At 52.9% G+C, this 25,551-nt stretch overlaps 1 protein-coding gene across 6 annotated transcripts in view; it reads left to right on the top strand.

Moving 5' to 3' along the window:
- The window catches only part of LOC140390245 (uncharacterized), a 580,951-nt gene that overhangs the window by 243,842 nt on the left and 311,558 nt on the right, over positions 1-25,551 (top strand). For 4 of the 6 annotated variants that reach the window (XM_072475229.1, XM_072475230.1, XM_072475228.1 and 1 more), the window contains one exon: positions 15,360-16,592. The exons of 1 other annotated variant lie outside the window; for it this stretch is intronic. In XM_072475229.1, the coding sequence (XP_072331330.1) occupies positions 15,360-16,592 (1,233 nt within the window). The remainder of the gene's footprint in view (positions 1-15,359; positions 16,593-25,551) is intronic. One more of the 6 variants, XM_072475231.1, reaches the window with a different exon arrangement.

The following is a 25,551-nucleotide window of genomic DNA, read 5'->3' as shown; positions in this document are numbered from 1 at the left end:
CTGATCCAATCACACTGCTGATCCAATCACACTGCCGACCATATCACACTGCTGATCCAATCACACTGCCGACCATATCACACTGCTGATCCAATCACACTGCTAATCCAATCACACTGCCGACCATATCACACTGCTGACCATATCACACTGCTGATCCAATCACACTGCCGACCATATCACACTGCTGATCCAATCACACTGCTGATCCAATCACACTGCCGACCATATCACACTGCTGATCCAATCGCACTGCTGCCCATATCACACTGCTGATCCAATCACACTGCTGACCATATCACCTTGCTGGCCATATCACACTGCTGACCATATCACACTGCTGATCCAATCACACAGCCGACCATATCACACTGCTGACCATATCACACTGCTGATCCAATCACACTGCCGACCATATCACACTGCTGATCCAATCACACTGCTGACCATATCACACTGCTGACCATATTGCACCGCTGACAATATCACACTGCTGATCCAATCACACTGCTGATCCAATCACACTGCCGACCATATCGCACTGCTGATCCAATCACACTGCTGACCATATCACCTTGCTGGCCATATCACACTGCTGACCATATCACACTGCTGCCCATGTCACACTGCTGATCCAATCACACTGCTGACCATATCACACTGATGATCCAATCACACTGCTGATCCAATCACACTGCCGACCATATTACACTGCTGATCATATTGCACTGCAGATCCAATCACACTGCTGACCATATCGCACTGCTGACCATATCGCACTGCTGACCATATTACACTGCTGACCATATCGCACTGCCGACCACATCACACTGCTGATCCAATCACACTGCTGACCATATCACACAGCTGATCCAATCACACTGCTGACCATATCACACTACCGACCATATCACACTGCTGATCATATCACACTGCTGATCCAATCACACTGCTGACCATATCGCACTGCCGACCATATCACACTGCTGATCCAATCGCACTGCTGACCATATCGCACTGCTGACCCAATCACGCTGCTGACCATATCACACTGCTGATCCAATCACCCTGCTGACTATATCGCACTGCCGACCATATCACACTGCTGACCATATCACACTGCTGACCTTATCACACTGCTGATCCAATGACACTGCTGACCATATCGCACTGCTGACCATATCACACTGCTGACCATATCACACTGCTGATCCAATCACACTGCTGACCATATCGCACTGCCGACCATATCACACTGCTGATCCAATCACACTGCTGACCATGTCACACTGCTGATCCAATCACACTGCTGACCATATCACACTGCTGACCACATCGCACTGCCGACCATATCACACTGCTGATCCAATCACACTGCTGACCATATCACACTGCTGATCCAATCACACTGCTGACCATATTGCACCGCTGACAATATCACACTGCTGATCCAATCACACTGCTGATCCAATCACACTGCCGACCATATCGCACTGCTGATCCAATCACACTGCTGACCATATCACCTTGCTGGCCATATCACACTGCTGACCATATCACACTGCTGCCCATATCACACTGCTGATCCAATCACTCTGCTGACCATATCACACTGCTAATCCAATCACACTGCTGATCCAATCATACTGCCGACCATATCACACTGCTGATCATATTGCACTGCCGATCCAATCACACTGCTGACCATATCGCACTGCTGACCATATCGCACTGCTGACCATATTACACTGCTGACCATATCGCACTGCCGACCACATCACACTGCTGATCCAATCACACTGCTGACCATATCACACAGCTGATCCAATCACACTGCTGACCATATCACACTACCGACCATATCACACTGCTGATCATATCACACTGCTGATCCAATCACACTGCTGACCATATCGCACTGCTGACCATATCACACTGCTGATCCAATCACACTGCTGACCATATCGCACTGCTGACCCAATCACACTGCTGACCATATCACACTGCTGATCCAATCACCCTGCTGACTATATTGCACTGCCGACCATATCACACTGCTGACCATATCACACTGCTGACCTTATCACACTGCTGATCCAATCACACTGCTGACCATATCGCACTGCTGACCATATCACACTGCTGACCATATCACACTGCTGATCCAATCACACTGCTGACCATATCGCACTGCCGACCATATCACACTGCTGATCCAATCACACTGCTGACCATATCACACTGCTGATCCAATCACACTGCTGACCATATCACACTGCTGACCATATGACACTGCCGACCATATCACACTGCTGATCCAATGACACTGCTGACCATATCACACTGCTGATCCAATCACACTGCTGACCATATCACACTACCAACCATATCACACTGCTGATAATATTGCACTGCCGACCATATCACACTGCTGACCATATCACACTGCTGATCCAATCACACTGCTGATCCAATCACACTGCTGACCATATCACACTGCTGATCCAATCACACTGCTGATCCCATCACACTGCTGACCATATCACACTGCTGATCCAATCACACTGCTGACTATATCGCACTGCTGACCATATCGCACTGCTGATGCAATCACACTGCGAACCATATCGCACTGCCGACCATATCACACTGCTGATCCAATCACACTGCTGACTCTATCGCACTGCCGACCATATCACACTGCTGACCATATCACACTGCTGACCTTATCACACTGCTGATCCAATCACACTGCTGACCATATCGCACTGCTGACCATATCACACTGCTGACCATATCACACTGCTGATCCAATCACACTGCTGACCATATCGCACTGCTGATCCAATCACAGTGCTGACCATATCGCACTGCCGACCATATCACACTGCTGATCCAATCACACTGCTGACTATATCGCACTGCCAACCATATCACACTGCTGACCATATCACACTGCTGACTATATCACACTGCTGACCATATCACACTGCTGATCCAATCACACTGCTGACCTTATCAGACTGCTGACTATATCGCACTGCTGACCATATCACACTGCTGATCCAATCACACTGCTGACCATATCACACTGCTGATCCAATCACACTGCTGACCATATCACACTGCCGACCATATCACACTGCTGACCATATCACACTGTTGATCCAATCACACTGCTGACCATATCGCACTGCCGACCGTATCACACTGCCGACCATATCACACTGCTGACCATATCACACTGCTGACCTGATCACACTGCTGATCCAATCACACTGCTGATCCAATCACACTGCTGATCCAATCACACTGCTGACCATATCACACTGCTGACCATATCGCACTGCCGACCATATCACACTGCTGATCCAATCACACTGCTGACCATATCGCACTGCTGATTCAACCACACTGCTGACTATATCGCACTGCTTACCATGTCACACTGCTGACCATATCACACTGCTGACTATATCACACTGCTGACCATATCACACTGCTGATCCAATCACACTGCTGACCTTATCACACTGCTGACTATATCGCACTGCTGACCATATCACACTGCTGATCCAATCGCACTGCTGACCATATCACACTGCTGATCCAATCACACTGCTGACCATATCACACTATCGACCATATCACACTGCTGACCATATCACACTGCTGATCCAATCACACTGCTGACCATATCGCACTGCCGACCATATCACACTGCTGATCCAATCACACTGCTTACCATATCATACTGCTGATCCAATCACACTGCTGACCATATCGCACTGCCGACCATATCACACTGCTGACCATATCACACTGCTGACCTTATCACACTGCTGATCCAATCACACTGCTGACCATATCGCACTGCTGATCCAATCACACTGATGACTATATCGCACTGCTGACCATATCGCACTGCTGATCCAATCACACTGCTGACTATATCGCACTGCTGATCCAATCACACTGCTGACTATATCGCACTGCTGACCATATCACACTGCTGACCATATCACACTGTTGATCCAATCACACTGCTGACCATATCGCACTGCCGACCATATCACACTGCTGACCATATCACACTGCTGATCCAATCACACTGCTGATCCAATCACACTGCTGACCATATCACACTGCTGATCCAATCACACTGCTGACAATATCGCACTGCTGACCATATCGCACTGCTGATCCAATCACACTGCGAACCATATCGCACTGCCGACCATATCACACTGCTGATCCAATCACACTGCTGACTCTATCGCACTGCCGACCATATCACACTGCTGACCATATCACACTGCTGACCATATCACACTGCTGACCATATCACACTGCTGATCCAATCACACTGCTGACCATATCGCACTGCTGATCCAATCACACTGCTGACCATATCGCACTGCCGACCATATCACACTGCTGATCCAATCACAGTGCTGACTATATCGCACTGCCAACCATATCACACTGCTGACCATATCACACTGCTGACTATATCACACTGCTGACCATATCACACTGCTGATCCAATCACACTGCTGACCTTATCACACTGCTGACTATATCGCACTGCTGACCATATCACACTGCTGATCCAATCACACTGCTGACCATATCACACTGCTGATCCAATCACACTGCTGACCATATCACACTGCCGACCATATCACACTGCTGACCATATCACACTGTTGATCCAATCACACTGTGACCATATCGCACTGCCGACCATATCACACTGCTGACCATATCACACTGCTGACCTTATCACACTGCTGATCCAATCACACTGCTGACCATATCACACTGCTGATCCAATCACACTGCTGACCATATCACACTGCTGACCATATCGCACTGCCGACCATATCACACTGCTGATCCAATCACACTGCTGACCATATCGCACTGCTGATTGAACCACACTGCTGACTATATCGCACTGCTTACCATGTCACACTGCTGACCATATCACACTGCTGACTATATCACACTGCTGACCATATCACACTGCTGATCCAATCACACTGCTGACCTTATCACACTGCTGACTATATCGCACTGCTGACCATATCACACTGCTGATCCAATCACACTGCCTACCATATCACACTGCTGATCCAATCACACTGCTGACCATATCACACTGCCGACCATATCACACTGCTGACCATATCACACTGCTGATCCAATCACACTGCTGACCATATCGCACTGCCGACCATATCACACTGCTGATCCAATCACACTGCTTACCATATCATACTGCTGATCCTATCGCACTGCTGACCATATCGCACTGCTGACCATATCACACTGCTGACCATATCACACTGCTGACCTTATCACACTGCTGATCCAATCACACTGCTGACCATATCGCACTGCTGATCCAATCACACTGCTGACTATATCGCACTGCTGACCATATCGCACTGCTGATCCAATCACACTGCTGACTATATTGCACTGCTGATCCAATCACACTGCTGACTATATCGCACTGCTGACCATATCACACTGCTGACCATATCACACTGTTGATCCAATCACACTGCTGACCATATCGCACTGCCGACCATATCACACTGCTGATCCAATCACACTGCTTACCATAACACACTGCTGATCCAATCACACTGCTGACCATATCGCACTGCTGACCATATCGCACTGCCGACCATATCACACTGCTGACCATATCACACTGCTGACCTTATCACACTGCTGATCCAATCACACTGCTGACCATATTACACTGCTGATCCAATCATACTGCTGACCATATCACACTGCTGACCATATCGCACTGCCGACCATATCACACTGCTGATCCAATCACACTGCTGACCATATCGCACTGCTGATTCAATCACACTGCTGACTATATCGCACTGCTAACCATATCACACTGCTGACCATATCACACTGCTGACTATATCACACTGCTGACCATATCACACTGCTGATCCAATCACACTGCTGACCTTATCACACTGCTGACTATATCGCACTGCTGACCATATCACACTGCTGATCCAATCACACTGCTGACCATATCACACTGCTGATCCAATCACACTGCTGACCATATCACACTGCCGACCATTTCACACTGCTGACCATATCACACTGCTGATCCAATCACACTGCTGACCATATCGCACTGCCGACCATATCACACTGCTGATCCAATCACACTGCTTACCATATCACACTGCTGATCCAATCACACTGCTGACCATATCGCACTGCTGATCCAATCACACTGCTGACTATATCGCACTGCTGACCATATCACACTGCTGATCCAATCACACTGCTGACTATATCGCACTGCTGATCCAATCACACTGCTGACTATATCGCACTGCTGACCATATCACACTGCTGATCCAATCACACTGCTGACCATATCACACTGCTGATCCAATCACACTGCTGACCATATCACACTGCTGATCCAATCACACTGCTGACTATATCGCACTGCTAATCCAATCACACTGCTGACTATATAGCACTGCTGACCATATCACACTGCTGATCCAATCACACTGCTGACCATATCATACGGCTGAACCTATTACACTACTCACCATATCACACTGCTGATCCAATCACACTGCTGACCATCACACTGCTAATCCAATCACACTGCTGACTATATCACACTGCTGACCATATCGCACTGCTGATCCATTCACACTGCTGACCATATCATACGGCTGAACCTATCACACTACTCACCATATCACACTGCTGATCCAATCACACTGCTGACCATCACACTGCTAATCCAATCACACTGCTGACTATATCGCACTGCTGACCATATCACACTGCTGATCCAATCACACTGCTGACCAGATCATACAGCTGAACATTTGGCACTGCTGATTAAATAATACTGCCGACCATATCACAATGCTGGTCAGACATCATGGCATTCAGTATCACCCTGCAACCCAAAATACACACAGCTGACCGTATCTCACTGCTAACTATACTCACTGCTGACCATATCACACTGCTCATCATTTCTCACTGTTGATTACATCACACTGCACTGCTGACCATATCACATTACTGACCATATATCTCAGCTGACCATATCTCACTGCTGACTATATGATGCCGCTGAGCAGATCGCATGGCTGAACTTTTCACACTGCTGACCCTTTCAAACTGCTGACCATATAACATTGCTGAATCAATCACAATACTGGCCGCATTACAAGGCTGGCCCACTCAGACTGCTGACCCTATCAATCCTACTGCCCATATCTCACTGCTGACTGCATCGCCTTACTGATCAGAAAATAGTGCTAACCACATCACAATGCTGACCATGCCTCATTGCTGAGCCTATTTATTTGCTTAAGTTATTTCACTTCTGACCATATCACACTGCTGCCCATATCTCACCGCTGGTCCTATCATGTTATTGACTCTTTTCACAGTTCTCTCCATATCAGACTACTTATGCATATCACACTGCTACCCAGACCTAGCTGCAGCCTACATCTCACCACTGACCTTATCCCACTGCAGATCCGATCAAACTGTTGATGATATCACACTGTTCTTCCTATCATGCTGCTGATCTTATCACACTGCTGACCAGATGTATCTGCTGAGCATATCGCACTGCTGACATTACAATGCTTTCCATGTTTCACTGCTGACCATATCACACTGCTTACCATATCACACAGTTGATCCTATCATGCTGCTAACCCTATCACAACGCTGTCAATATCAGACTACTAATGAATATCACGCTGCTGCCCACATGTCGTTGCTGACTATATCACACTGCTGAGCATATCACAGTTGATCATATTGCACTGTTCACCATATCACATTGCTGACCATATCACATTGCTGACCAAATCTCAAAGCTTACAATGTCACACTGCTGACTCTCTCACACTGCTCACCCTATGACCATTCTAACCATATACCACAGCTGATCATGTCATCCTGCTGAGTTTATATCACGGCTTATCTTATCACATTGCTTATCCTTTCTCACTGCTGACCATATGATGCTGCTAAGCAGATCATGTTGCTGAATATATGACACTGCTGACCAGATCACAATGCTGGCCATATCGCACAACTGATCATATCACACAGCTGATCATATCTCACTGCTGACCAGATCACAATGCTGGCCATATCGCACAACTGATCATATCACACAGCTGATCATATCTCACTGCTGACCAGATCACAATGCTGTCCATATCGCACAGCTGATCATATCACACTGCTGACCAGATCACAGTGCTGGCCATATCACACAGCTGATCATATCTCACTGCTGACCAGATCACAGTGCTGGCCATATCGCACAACTGATCATATCACACTGCTGACCAGATCACAGTGCTGGCCATATCACACAGCTGATCATATCTCACTGCTGACCAGATCACAGTGCTGGCCATATCACACAGCTGATCATATCTCACTGCTGAACAGATCACAATGCTGGCCATATCACACAGCTGATCATATCACAATGCTGACCAGATCACACAGCTGACCAGATCACAGTGCTGGCCATATCGCACAGCTGATCATATCACACTGCTGACCAGATCACAGTGCTGGCCATATCACACAGCTGATCATATCACACTGCTGACCAGATCGCAATGCTGGGCAGATCACACAGCTGATCATATCACACTGCTGACCAGATCACAGTGCTGGCCATATCACACAGCTGATCATATCACACTGCTGACCAGATCACAATGCTGGCCATGTCACACAGCTGATCATATCACACTGCTGACCAGATCACAGTGCTGGCCATATCGCACAGCTGATCATATCACACTGCTGACCAGATCACAATGCTGGCCATATCACACAGCTGATCATATCTCACTGCTGACCAGATCACAGTGCTGGCCATATCGCACAACTGATCATATCACACAGCTGACCAGATCGCAGTGCTGGCCATATCACACAGCTGATCTTATCACACTGCTGACCAGATCACAATGCTGACCAGATCACACAGCTGACTTTATCACACTGCTGACCAGATCACAGTGCTGGCCATATCACACAGCTGATCTTATCACACTGCTGACCATATCACAGTGCTGACCAGATCACACAGCTGACCATATCACACTGCTGACCATATCACACTGCTGACCAGATCACCCAGCTGACCTTATCACACTGCTGACCAGATCACAGTGCTGGCCATATCACACAGCTGATCTTATCACACTGCTGACCAGATCACAATGCTGGCCATATCACACAGCAGACCTTATCACACTGCTGACCAGATCACACTGCTGACCAGATCACACAGCTGACCTTATCACACTGCTGACCAGATCACAGTGCTGGCCATGACAGACAGCTGACCTTATCACACTGCTGACCAGATCACACTGCTGACCAGATCACACAGCTGACCTTATCACAGTGCTGACCAGATCACACTGCTGGCCATGTAACACAACTGATCATATCTCACTGCTGACCAGATCACAATGCTGGCCATATCACACAGCTGATCATATCTCACTGCTGACCAGATCACAGTGCTGGCCATATCGGACAACTGATCATATCACACTGCTGACCAGATCACAATGCTGGCCATATCACACAGCTGATCATATCACACTGCTGACCAGATCACAGTGCTGGCCATATCGCACAGCTGATCATATCACACTGCTGACCAGATCACAGTGCTGGCCATATCACACAGCTGATCATATCTCACTGCTGACCAGATCACAGTGCTGGCCATATCGCACAACTGATCATATCACACTGCTGACCAGATCACAATGCTGGCCATATCACACAGCTCATCATATCACAATACTGACCAGATCACACAGCTGACCAGATCACAGTGCTGGCCATATCACACAGCTGATCTTATCACACTGCTGACCAGATCACAATGCTGGCCAGATCACACAGCTGACTTTATCACACTGCTGACCAGATCACAGTGCTGGCCATATCACACAGCTGATCTTATCACACTGCTGACCATATCACAGTGCAGACCGGATCACACAGCTGACCATATCACACTGCTGACCAGATCACAGTGCTGGCCATGTCACACAGCTGATCTTATCACACTGCTGACCATATCACAGTGCAGACCGGATCACACAGCTGACCATATCACACTGCTGACCAGATCACAATGCTGGCCATATCACACAGCTGACCTTATCACACTGCTGACCATATCACAGTGCTGACCAGATCACACTGCTGACCAGATCACACAGATGACCTTATCACACTGCTGACCAGATCACAGTGCTGGCCATATCACACAGTTGATCACATCTCACTGCTGACCAGATCACAATGCTGGCCATATACAATGCTGGCCATATCGCACTACTGATCATATCACACTGCTGACCAGATACAATGCTGGCCATATCGCACAACTGATCATATCACACTGCTGACCAGATCACAATGCTGGCCATATCACACAGCTGATCATATCTCACTGCTGTCCAGATCACAGTGCTGGCCTTATCGCACAACTGATCATATCACACTGCTGACCAGATCACAATGCTGGCCACATCACACAGCTGATCATATCACAATGCTGACCAGATCACACAGCTGACCAGACCACAGTGCTGGCCATATCACACAGCTGATCTTATCACACTGCTGATCAGATCACAATGCTGACCAGATCACACAGCTGACTTTATCACACTGCTGACCAGATCACAATGCGGACCAGATCACACAGATGACTTTATCACACTGCTGACCAGATCACAGTGCTGGCCATATCGCACAACTGATCATATCTCACTGCTGACCAGATCACAATGCTGGCCATATCACACAACTGATCATATCACAATGCTGACCAGATCACACAGCTGACCAGATCACAGTGCTGGCCATATCACACAGCTGATCTTATCAGACTGCTGACCAGATCACAATGCTGGCCAGATCACACAGCTGACTTTATCACACTGCTGACCAGATCACAGTGCTGGCCATATCACACAGCTGATCTTATCAGACTGCTGACCATATCACAGTGCAGACCGGATCACACAGCTGACCATATCACCCTGCTGACCATATCACACTGCTGATCTTATCACACTGCTGACCAGATCACAATGCTGGCCATATCACACAGCTGACCTTATCACACTGCTGACCATATCACACTGCTGACCAGATCACACTGCTGACCAGATCACACAGCTGACCTTATCACACTGCTGACCAGATCACAATGCTGACCATATCGCACAACTGATCATATCACAATGCTGACCAGATCACAATACTGGCCATATCACACAGCTGATCATATCTCACTGCTGACCAGATCACAATGCTGGCCATATCACACAACTGATCATATCACAATGCTGACCAGATCACACAGCTGACCAGATCACAGTGCTGGCCATATCACACAGCTGATCTTATCACACTGCTGACCAGATCACAGTGCTGGCCATATCACACAGCTGATCTTATCACACTGCTGACCATATCACAGTGCAGACCGGATCACACAGCTGACCATATCACACTGCTGACCAGATCACAGTGCTGGCCATATCACACAGCTGATCATATCACACTGCTGACCAGATCACAGTGCTGGCCATATCACACAGTTGATCATATCTCACTGCTGACCAGATCACAATGCTGGCCATATCGCACAACTGATCATATCACACTGCTGACCAGATCACAATGCTGACCATATCGCACAACTGATCATATCACACTGCTGACCAGATCACAATGCTGGCCATATCGCACAACTGATCATATCACACTGCTGACCAGATCACACAGCTGACCAGTCCACAGTGCTGGCCATATCACACAGCTGATCTTATCACATTGCTGACCAGATCACAATGCTGACCAGATCACACAGCTGACTTTATCACACTGCTGACCAGATCACAATGCGGACCAGATCACACAGCTGACTTTATCACACTGCTGACCAGATCACAGTGCTGGCCATATCGCACAACTGATCATATCACACTGCTGACCAGATCACAATGCTGGCCATATCACACAGCTGATCATATCACAATGCTGACCAGATCACACAGCTGACCAGACCACAGTGCTGGTCATATCACACAGCTGATCTTATCACACTGCTGATCAGATCACAATGCTGACCAGATCACACAGCTGACTTTATCACACTGCTGACCAGACCACAGTGCTGGCCATGTCACACAGCTGATCTTATCACACAGCTGACCAGATCACAGTGCTGGCCATGTCACACAGCTGATCTTATCACACTGCTGACCAGATCACAATGCTGGCCATATCACACAGCTGACCTTATCACACTCCTGGCCAGATCACACTGCTGGCCAGATCACACAGCTGACCTTATCACACAACTGACCAGATCACAGTGCTGGCCATGTCACACAGCTGATCATATCTCACTGCTGACCAGATCACAGTGCTGGCCATATCACACAGCTGGTCATATCACACTGCTGACCAGATCACACAGCTGACCAGATCACATTGCTGGCCATATCGCACAGCTAAATTTATCACACTGCTGACCAGATCACACTGCTGACCAGATCGCACAACTGATCATATCTCACTGCTGACCAGATCACAGCGCTGGCCATATCACACAGCTGATCATATCACACTGCTGACCAGATCACAGTGCTGGCCATATCACACAGCTGGTCATATCACACAGCTGACCTTATCACACTACTGACCAGATCACAGTGCTGGCCATGTCACACAGCTGATCTTATCAGATTGCTGACCAGATCACAATGCTGATCACATCACACAGCTGATCCTATCACATTGCTAATCATATCACAATGCTGTCCAGAATCACGACATACCTTATCACCTTACTGCCCATGTCACACTACTGGCCATATCACATTACTGGCCTTAGCTCACTCCTGATCATACCAAAATACTGAATGTATCACAATGCTGGCATAACCTCATGGAATACCATATCACCCGCTGCCCATATCGCACTGCTGACCATATCTCACAGCTGACCATATCTCACTGCTGACCATATTGCACCACTGACAATATCACACTGCTGATCCAATCACACTGCTGACCATATCGCACTGCTGACCATATCACACTGCTGATCCAATCACACTGCTGATCCAATCGCACTGCCGACCATATCGCACTGCTGATCCAATCACACTGCTGACCATATCACCTTGCTGGCCATATCACTCTGCTGACCATATCGCACTGTTGGTCATGTCATGCTGCTGGCTAGATAACACTGCTGATTATGACTTGCTGCTAACCATATCACACTGCTGACCATATCTCACTGCTGACCATATCACACTGCTGACCAAATCACACTGCTGACCATATCACACTGCTGACCAAATCACACTGCTGACCATATCACACTGCTGACCAAATCACACTGCTGACCATATCACACTGCTGACCAAATCACACTGCTGACCATATCACACTGCTGACCAAATCACACTGCTGACCATATCACACTGCTGACCATATTGCACCACTGACAATATCACACTGCTGATCCAATCACACTGCTGACCATATCGCACTGCTGACCATATCACACTGCTGATCCAATCACACTGCTGATCCAATCGCACTGCCGACCATATCGCACTGCTGATCCAATCACACTGCTGACCATATCACCTTGCTGGCCATATCACTCTGCTGACCATATCGCACTGTTGGTCATGTCATGCTGCTGGCTAGATAACACTGCTGATTATGACTTGCTGCTAACCATATCACACTGCTGACCATATCTCACTGCTGACCATATCACACTGCTGACCAAATCACACTGCTGACCATATCACACTGCTGACCAAATCACACTGCTGACCATATCACACTGCTGACCAAATCACACTGCTGACCATATCACACTGCTGACCAAATCACACTGCTGACCATATCACACTGCTGACCAAATCACACTGCTGACCATATCACACTGCTGACCATATCACACTGCTGATCCAATCACACTGCTGACCATATCGCACTGCCGACCATATCACACTGCCGACCATATCACACTGCTGATCCAATCACACTGCTGACCAAATCACACTGCTGACCATATCACACTGCTGACCAAATCACACTGCTGACCATATCACACTGCTGACCAAATCACACTGCTGACCATATCACACTGCTGACCATATCACACTGCTGACCAAATCACACTGCTGACCATATCACACTGCTGACCAAATCACACTGCTGACCATATCACACTGCTGACCAAATCACACTGCTGACCATATCACACTGCTGACCAAATCACACTGCTGACCATATCACACTGCTGACCACATCACACTGCTGACCATATCACACTGCTGACCAAATCACACTGCTGACCATATCACACTGCTGACCAAATCACACTGCTGACCAAATCACACTGCTGACCATATCACACTGCTGACCAAATCACACTGCTGACCATATCACACTGGTGACCATATCACACTGCTGACCATATTACACTTCTGACCTTATCTCACTGCTGACCATATCACACTGCTGACCATATCACACTGGTGACCATATCACACTGCTGACCATATCACATTGCTGACCATATCACACTGCTGACCATATCACACTGCTGACCATATTACACTTCTGACCTTATCTCACTGCTGACCATATCACACTGCTGACCATATCACACTTCTGACCATTCATGCAGCAGTACAGACCATGCTGCTGACCAATCAAGCTGCTGACCAGAATATGCAGCTGACCATATCACACTGCTGATTAGCCCATATGTCTATCTCACCCACTGACCACCCTTCACCACTGACTATCTCACCACTGACCACAACTCACCGCCCAGAATCCTTTCCTACTGACCACATCTCAACAATGACCATCCCACCATCTGACCATTGCACACAACTAATCAACCACACCGCTGACCACACCACACCACCCACCATTGCACACTACTGACTTTCCCACACCAATGACCATCCCAGGAAAATGGTCATCCCACACCACTGCATATCCCTCACCAATCACAAGCCCTCACAACTGACCATCGCTACCTAACTCTCTACATCAGTTACTCCATGTTTAGAGTCTTGTTAACATCTCCAAGTGTCTCAATGGTTTTCAACATTTCCACTTGTATTAAAACTCATTTAACTTTTAACAATGAATTTGAACTCCTCACTGTTAACTTGATATCAAATGTTGTCTTTAATTAGCAGGTTCCTCTCAAACACTGACTTCAGGAAGAAGATTCAGCTTGGCGTTTCTAGAAAATGCTGACAGTTCTGCTGTCCTCACCGTGCACGTTGTCACTTATGACAGACCCACAGTTGTGAGTGTTTCTATATCTGACCCACCTTATGATCGTTCAGTCTCCATTAGTGCAAACAGCACAGCCATCATGACTGTAAATTCCACCCACATGTTGTCAGGGACGCAAATCTCAAATAAGGCAATAACCGTTACATCAGATGAAGACATCTCCCTTGTTGTATTAAACGGGAAATCCAAGATGAATAATATATTTTTCACTTTACCATTCGCCAGTTTGGGTACAAAATATTATATCTTCACTTACCCTGTGGACGGTCTGCACAACATTAAACAATTTGCTATTGTTAACAGCAATGAACAAGTGCTGATCACCATCACCATCTCGGGATCTCTGATCTTCAATGGGACTCAGTTCACAGACACAGAGAGATTCTCGTTTGTATTGAGGCCGAACAATGTTATTCAGTTTCAGAGCGACGAGGACTTGACTGGAACAAAGGTCGAGTCCACAAAGCCCGTGGCTGTCTTCAGTGGAGATCAATGCATATCTATCACCCCGGGTAATTGTGGTCAAACCAGTGAAACTTTATACCCGGTGGACAAGTGGTCCGATTTGTTTGTTGTTTTTCCCATTATGAAGGAAATGACGAGGGACATCATCACCATTGTCTCTTCGGGGAATGACAACAACGTGAATATTCACACAGAGGAAGGCAATTGGGAAGCTCTTCTCCATGAAGGATCTCACATCAACATTACTGTAAATGGTGGAATGATCATAAACTCAACCAAACCGATCATGGTCATTTACCTGTTTACAGGGAGCAGCAATATGATGGTTTCAAACCTTGACCCCTTTTTTTTGACTGTGATACCATCTGTCTTTTACAGCAACTACTTTGTATTTCTCACATTACCCAACGTATTAAATTATATCCTCGTCATTTCATCAGGGCCGAACTCTGGCAGCATTATTTTAGATGGGGAACCTTTGTCCAAATTTCCCATCGAAAATTCAACCTTTGCTGGTTTCACTGTCACCAGAACCTACCTGGGTGAAACCGGTGGGCGTCACGTTATCTCTCAGGGTTCAGGTCGCTTCGCCATCTACACCTATGGGACCAGGCGAGAAGAGTCGATTGGATATCTGATTGGCAACAGACCTCCTGCCATCAGTAAGTGTTTAGTTGTTGCAATTTGTTTCATGAGGGGCTGACGGTGATGTCACTAGATGGACAATCCAGGAGCCAGGCTAATGCTCTGGAACATGGGGTCAAATCCCACCCAGTTTGAATACTAAAATTAATTAATGGAAAACTATCCTGAACTGAATAATAGTCATGATGAATGCAAAGTTATGTTTGATTCTGTTTACAATACTAAATCTGAATCACCAGTGCTAGTGAAGTGCACATCCAATCATAGAATAACAATCAAAATTGGAATTTAGGACGAGAGGGGGGTGATAGGTGGAGATCGCCCTCAGGCGACGAAGTGAGACCCCGCGGAGTTGCAGTTCCCCATACCACGTGTGCAAACTTCCCCCTACACCACCCGACTTGACCCTTACCCCCACCCTAACCCCCACACCACCCTCACCGTCACCCCCACACTTACCCCCACAACACCCTCACCCCACCCTCGCCCTCACTCCCCACAACACCCTCACCGTCACCCCACACCCTCATCCCCACAACACCCTCACCGTCACCCCTCGCCCTCACTCCCCACAAAACCCTCACCGTCACCCCCCACCCTCACTCCCCACAACACCCTCACCGTCACCCCCCCACCCTTATCCCCACAACACCCTCACCGTCACCCCCCACCCTCACTCCCCACAACACCCTCACCGTCACCCCTAACCCTCACTCCCCACAACACCCTCACCGTCACCCCTAACCCTCACTCCCCACAACACCCTCACCGTCATCCCACACCCTCATCCCCACAACACCCTCGCCGTCACGCCCCACCCTCACACCCCACAACACCCTCACCGTCACCCCTCACCCTCACTCCCCACAACACCCTCACCGTCACCCCTCACCCTCACTCCCCACAACACCCTCACCGTCACCCCTCACCCTCACTCCCCATAACACCCTCACCGTCACCCCTCACCCTCACTCCCCACAACACCCTCACCGTCACCCCTCACCCTCACTCCCCACAACACCCTCACCGTCACCCCATACCCTCACTCCCCACAACACCCTCACCGTCACCCCCCACCCTTATCCCCACACCACCCTCACTGTCACCCCTCACTACCCACAACACTCTCACCATCACCCTCACCCTCACTCCCCACAACACCCTCACCGTCACCCCTCACCCTCACTCCCCACAACACCCTCACCGTCATCCCCCACCCTCATCCCCACAACACCCTCACCATCACCCCCCACCCTCACTCCCCACAACACCCTCACCGTCACCCCTCACCCTCACTCCCCACAACACCCTCACCGTCACCCCTCACCCTCACTCCCCACAACACCCTCACCGTCACTCCTCACCCTCACTCCCCACAATACCCTCACCGTCACCCCTCGCCCTCACTCCCCACAACACCCTCACCGTCATCCCCCACCCTCATCCCCACAACACCCTCACCATCACCCCCCACCCTCATCCCCACAACACCCTCACCATCACCCCCCACCCTCACTCCCCACAACACCCTCACCGTCACCCCTCACCCTCACTCCACACAACACCCTCACCGTCACCCCTCACCCTCACTCCCCACAACACCCTCACCGTCACCCCCCACCCTTATCCCCACAACACCCTCACCGTCACCCCCCACCCTCACTCCCCACAACACCCTCACCATCACCCCCACCCTCACTCCTCACAACACCCTCACCGTCACCCCCCAACCTCACTCCCCACAACACCCTCACCCCCACCCTCACCCTCACTCCCCACAACACCCTCACCGTCATCCCCCACCCTTATCCCCACAACACCCTCACCGTCACCCCGACCCTCACTCCCCACAACACCCTCACCGTCACCCCCACCCTCACTCCCCACAACACCCTCACCGTCAACCCCACCCTCACTCCCCACAACACCCTCACCGTCACCCCTCACCCTCACTCCCCACAACACCCTCACCGTCACCCCTCACCCTCACTCCCCACAACACCCTCACCGTCACCCCTCACCCTCACTCCTCATAACACCCTCACCGTCACCCCTCACCCTCACTCCCCACAACACCCTCACCGTCACCCCTCACCCTCACTCCCCACAACACCCTCACCGTCACCCCCCACCCTTATCCCCACAACACCCTCACCGTCACCCCCCACCCTCACTCCCCACGACACCCTCACCATCACCCCCACCCTTACTCCCCACAACACCCTCACCGTCACCCCCCAACCTCACTCCCCACAACACCCTCACCGTCACCCCCACCCTCACTCCCCACAAAACCCTCACCGTCAACCCCACCCTCACTCCCCACAACACCCTCACCGTCACAACCCACCCTTATCCCCACAACACCCTCACCGTCACCCCCACCCTCATCCCCAAAACACCCTCACCATCACCCCCCACCCTCACTCCCCACAACACCCTCACCGTCACCCCCCACCCTCACTCCCCACAACACCCTCACCGTCACCCCTCACCCTCACTCCCCACAACACCCTCACCGTCACCCCCACCCTCACTCCCCACAACACCCTCACCGTCAACCCCACCCTCACTCCCCACAACACCCTCACCGTCACCCCTTACCCTTATCCCCACAACACCCTCACCGTCACCCCCACCCTCACTCCCCACAACACCCTCACCGTCACCCCCCCCACCCTCACTCCCCACAACACCCTCACCCTCACCCCCCACCCTCACTCCCCACAACACCCTCACCTTCACCCCTCACCCTCACTCCCCACAACACCCTCACCATCACCCCTCACCCTCACTCCCCACAACACCCTCACCGTCACCCCCCACCCTCATCCCCACAACACCCTCACCGTCACCCCCACCCTCACTCACCACAACACACTCACCCTCACGCTCACTCCCCACAACACCCTCACCGTCACCCCTCACCCTCACTCCCCACAACACCCTCACCGTCACCCCTCACCCTCATCCCCACAACACCCTCACCCCCACCCTCACTCCCCACAACACCCTCACCATCACCCCTCACCCTCACTCCCCACAACACCCTCACCGTCACCCCTCACCCTCACTCCCCACAACACCCTCACCGTCACCCCCCACCCTCATCCCCACAACACCCTCACCGTCACCCCTCACCCTCACTCCCCACAACACCCTCACCATCACCCCTCACCCTCACTCCCCACAACACCCTCACCCTCACCCTCACTCCCCACAACACCCTCACCATCACCCCTCACCCTCACTCCCCACAACACCCTCACCTTCACCCCTCACCCTCACTCCCCACAACACCCTCACCGTAACCACCCACGCTCACTCCCCACAACACCCTAACCGTCACCCCTCACCCTCACTCCCCACAACACCCTCACCGTCACCACTCACCCTCACTCCCCACAACACCCTCACCCTCACCCCCCACCCTCACACCCCACAACACCCTCACCGTCACCCCTCACCCTCATCCCCACAACACCCTCACCGTCACCCCATACCCTCACTCCCCACAACACCCTCACCGTCACCCCCCCACCCTTATCCACACACCACCCTCACTGTCACCCCTCACTACCCACAACACTCTCAACATCACCCTCACCCTCACTCCCCACAACACCCTCACCGTCATCCCCCACCCTCATCCCCACAATACCCTCACCGTCACCCCTCACCCTCACTCCCCACAACACCCTCACCGTCACCCCTCACCCTCACTCCCCACAACACCCTCACCGTCATCCCCCACCCTCATCCCCACAACACCCTCACCATCACCCCCCACCCTCACTCCCCACAACACCCTCACCGTCACCCCTCACCCTCACTCCCCACAACACCCTCACCGTCACCCCTCACCCTCACTCCCCACAACACCCTCACCGTCACTCCTCACCCTCACTCCCCACAACACCCTCACCGTCACCCCTCGCCCTCACTCCCCACAACACCCTCACCGTCATCCCCCACCCTCATCCCCACAACACCCTCACCATCACCCCCCACCCTCACTCCCCACAACACCCTCACCATCACCCCTCACCCTCACTCCCCACAACACCTTCACCGTCACCCCTCACCCTCACTCCCCACAACACCCTCACCGTCACCCCTCACCCTCACTCCACACAACACCCTCACCGTCACCCCTCACCCTCACTCCCCACAACACCCTCACCGTCACCCCCCACCCTTATCCCCACAACACCCTCACCGTCACCCCCCACCCTCACTCCCCACAACACCCTCACCATCACCCCCACCCTCACTCCTCACAACACCCTCACCGTCACCCCCCAACCTCACTCCCCACAACACCCTCACCCCCACCCTCACCCTCACTCCCCACAACACCCTCACCGTCATCCCCCACCCTTATCCCCACAACACCCTCACCGTCACCCCTCACCCTCACTCCCCACAACACCCTCACCGTCACCCCTCACCCTCACTCCCCACAACACCCTCACCGTCACCCCTCACCCTCACTCCCCATAACACCCTCACCGTCACCCCTCACCCTCACTCCCCACAACACCCTCACCGTCACCCCTCACCCTCACTCCCCACAACACCCTCACCGTCATCCCCCACCCTCATCCCCACAACACCCTCACCGTCACCCCATACCCTCACTCCCCACAACACCCTCACCGTCACCCCCCACCCTTATCCCCACACCACCCTCACTGTCACCCCTCACTACCCACAACACTCTCACCATCACCCTCACCCTCACTCCCCACAACACCCTCACCGTCATCCCCCACCCTCATCCCCACAATACCCTCACCGTCACCCCTCACCCTCACTCCCCACAACACCCTCACCGTCACCCCTCACCCTCACTCCCCACAACACCCTCACCGTCATCCCCCACCCTCATCCCCACAACACCCTCACCATCACCCCCCACCCTCACTCCCCACAACACCCTCACCGTCACCCCTCACCCTCACTCCCCACAACACCCTCACCGTCACCCCTCACCCTCACTCCCCACAACACCCTCACCGTCACTCCTCACCCTCACTCCCCACAATACCCTCACCGTCACCCCTCACCCTCACTCCCCACAACACCCTCACCGTCACTCCTCACCCTCACTCCCCACAATACCCTCACCGTCACCCCTCACCCTCACTCCCCACAACACCCTCACCGTCACCCCTCACCCTCACTCCACACAACACCCTCACCGTCACCCCTCACCCTCACTCCCCACAACACCCTCGCCGTCACCCCCCACCCTTATCCCCACAACACCCTCACCGTCACCCCCCACCCTCACTCCCCACAACACCCTCACCATCACCCCCACCCTCACTCCTCACAACACCCTCACCGTCACCCCCCAACCTCACTCCCCACAACACCCTCACCCCCACCCTCACCCTCACTCCCCACAACACCCTCACCGTCATCCCCCACCCTTATCCCCACAACACCCTCACCGTCACCCCGACCCTCACTCCCCACAACACCCTCACCGTCACCCCCACCCTCACTCCCCACAACACCGTCACCGTCAACCCCACCCTCACTCCCCACAACACCCTCACGGTCACCCCCCACCCTCACTCCCCACAACACCCTCACCGTCACCCCTCACCCTCACTCCCCACAACACCCTCACCGTCACCCCTCACCCTCACTCCCCACAACACCCTCACCGTCACCCCTCACCCTCACTCCTCATAACACCCTCACCGTCACCCCTCACCCTCACTCCCCACAACACCCTCACCGTCACCCCTCACCCTCACTCCCCACAACACCCTCACCGTCACCCCCCACCCTTATCCCCACAACACCCTCACCGTCACCCCCCACCCTCACTCCCCACGACACCCTCACCATCACCCCCACCCTTACTCCCCACAACACCCTCACCGTCACCCCCCAACCTCACTCCCCACAACACCCTCACCGTCACCCCCACCCTCACTCCCCACAACACCCTCACCGTCACCCCCACCCTCACTCCCCACAAAACCCTCACCGTCAACCCCACCCTCACTCCCCACAACACCCTCACCGTCACCCCCCACCCTTATCCCCACAACACCCTCACCGTCACCCCCACCCTCATCCCCAAAACACCCTCACCATCACCCCCCACCCTCACTCCCCACAACACCCTCACCGTCACCCCCCCCACCCTCACTCCCCACAACACCCTCACCGTCACCCCTCACCCTCACTCCCCACAACACCCTCACCGTCACCCCCACCCTCACTCCCCACAACACCCTCACCGTCAACCCCACCCTCACTCCCCACAACACCCTCACCGTCACCCCTTACCCTTATCCCCACAACACCCTCACCGTCACCCCCACCCTCACTCCCCACAACACCCTCACCGTCACCCCCCCACCCTCACTCCCCACAACACCCTCACCCTCACCCCCCACCCTCACTCCCCACAACACCCTCACCTTCACCCCTCACCCTCACTCCCCACAACACCCTCACCATCACCCCTCACCCTCACTCCCCACAACACCCTCACCGTCACCCCCCACCCTCATCCCCACAACACCCTCACCGTCACCCCCACCCTCACTCACCACAACACACTCACCCTCACGCTCACTCCCCACAACACCCTCACCGTCACCCCTCACCCTCACTCCCCACAACACCCTCACCGTCACCCCTCACCCTCATCCCCACAACACCCTCACCCCCACCCTCACTCCCCACAACACCCTCACCATCACCCCTCACCCTCACTCCCCACAACACCCTCACCGTCACCCCTCACCCTCACTCCCCACAACACCCTCACCGTCACCCCCCACCCTCATCCCCACAACACCCTCACCGTCACCCCTCACCCTCACTCCCCACAACACCCTCACCATCACCCCTCACCCTCACTCCCCACAACACCCTCACCCTCACCCTCACTCCCCACAACACCCTCACCATCACCCCTCACCCTCACTCCCCACAACACCCTCACCGTAACCACCCACGCTCACTCCCCACAACACCCTAACCGTCACCCCTCACGCTCACTCCCCACAACACCCTCACCGTCACCACTCACCCTCACTCCCCACAACACCCTCACCGTCACCCCTCACCCTCACTCCCCACAACACCCTCACCCTCACCCCCCACCCTCACACCCCACAACACCCTCACCGTCACCCCTCACCCTCACTCCCCACAACACCCTCACCGTCACCCCTCACCCTCACTCCCCACAACACCCTCACCATCACCCCTCACCCTCACTCCCCACAACACCCTCACCGTCATCCCCCACCCTCATCCCCACAACACCCTCACCGTCACCCCATACCCTCACTCCCCACAACACCCTCACCGTCACCCCCCCCACCCTTATCCCCACACCACCCTCACTGTCACCCCTCACTACCCACAACACTCTCAACATCACCCTCACCCTCACTCCCCACAACACCCTCACCGTCATCCCCCACCCTCATCCCCACAATACCCTCACCGTCACCCCTCACCCTCACTCCCCACAACACCCTCACCGTCACCCCCCACCCTTATCCCCACAACACCCTCACCGTCATCCCCCACCCTCATCCCCACAACACCCTCACCATCACCCCCCACCCTCACTCCCCACAACACCCTCACCGTCACCCCTCACCCTCACTCCCCACAACACCCTCACCGTCACCCCTCACCCTCACTCCCCACAACACCCTCACCGTCACTCCTCACCCTCACTCCCCACAACACCCTCACCGTCACCCCTCGCCCTCACTCCCCACAACACCCTCACCGTCATCCCCCACCCTCATCCCCACAACACCCTCACCATCACCCCCCACCCTCACTCCCCACAACACCCTCACCATCACCCCTCACCCTCACACCCCACAACACCTTCACCGTCACCCCTCACCCTCACTCCCCACAACACCCTCACCGTCACCCCTCACCCTCACTCCACACAACACCCTCACCGTCACCCCTCACCCTCACTCCCCACAACACCCTCACCGTCACCCCCCACCCTTATCCCCACAACACCCTCACCGTCACCCCCACCCTCATCCCCAAAACACCCTCACCATCACCCCCCACCCTCACTCCCCACAACACCCTCACCGTCACCCCCCCACCCTCACTCCCCACAACACCCTCACCGTCACCCCTCACCCTCACTCCCCACAACACCCTCACCGTCACCCCCACCCTCACTCCCCACAACACCCTCACCGTCAACCCCACCCTCACTCCCCACAACACCCTCACCGTCACCCCTTACCCTTATCCCCACAACACCCTCACCGTCACCCCCACCCTCACTCCCCACATCACCCTCACCGTCACCCCCCCACCCTCACTCCCCACAACACCCTCACCCTCACCCCCCACCCTCACTCCCCACAACACCCTCACCTTCACCCCTCACCCTCACTCCCCACAACACCCTCACCATCACCCCTCACCCTCACTCCCCACAACACCCTCACCGTCACCCCCCACCCTCATCCCCACAACACCCTCACCGTCACCCCCACCCTCACTCACCACAACACACTCACCCTCACGCTCACTCCCCACAACACCCTCACCGTCACCCCTCACCCTCACTCCCCACAACACCCTCACCGTCACCCCTCACCCTCATCCCCACAACACCCTCACCCCCACCCTCACTCCCCACAACACCCTCACCATCACCCCTCACCCTCACTCCCCACAACACCCTCACCGTCACCCCTCACCCTCACTCCCCACAACACCCTCACCGTCACCCCCCACCCTCATCCCCACAACACCCTCACCGTCACCCCTCACCCTCACTCCCCACAACACCCTCACCATCACCCCTCACCCTCACTCCCCACAACACCCTCACCCTCACCCTCACTCCCCACAACACCCTCACCATCACCCCTCACCCTCACTCCCCACAACACCCTCACCGTAACCACCCACGCTCACTCCCCACAACACCCTAACCGTCAC

Source organism: Scyliorhinus torazame, chromosome 14 (assembly GCF_047496885.1).
Source record: "Scyliorhinus torazame isolate Kashiwa2021f chromosome 14, sScyTor2.1, whole genome shotgun sequence".
Classification (NCBI taxonomy): Eukaryota; Metazoa; Chordata; class Chondrichthyes; order Carcharhiniformes; family Scyliorhinidae; genus Scyliorhinus; species Scyliorhinus torazame.
The sequence above is the reverse complement of the archived record's forward strand: the minus strand, read 5'-3'. Positions and strand labels throughout refer to the sequence as shown.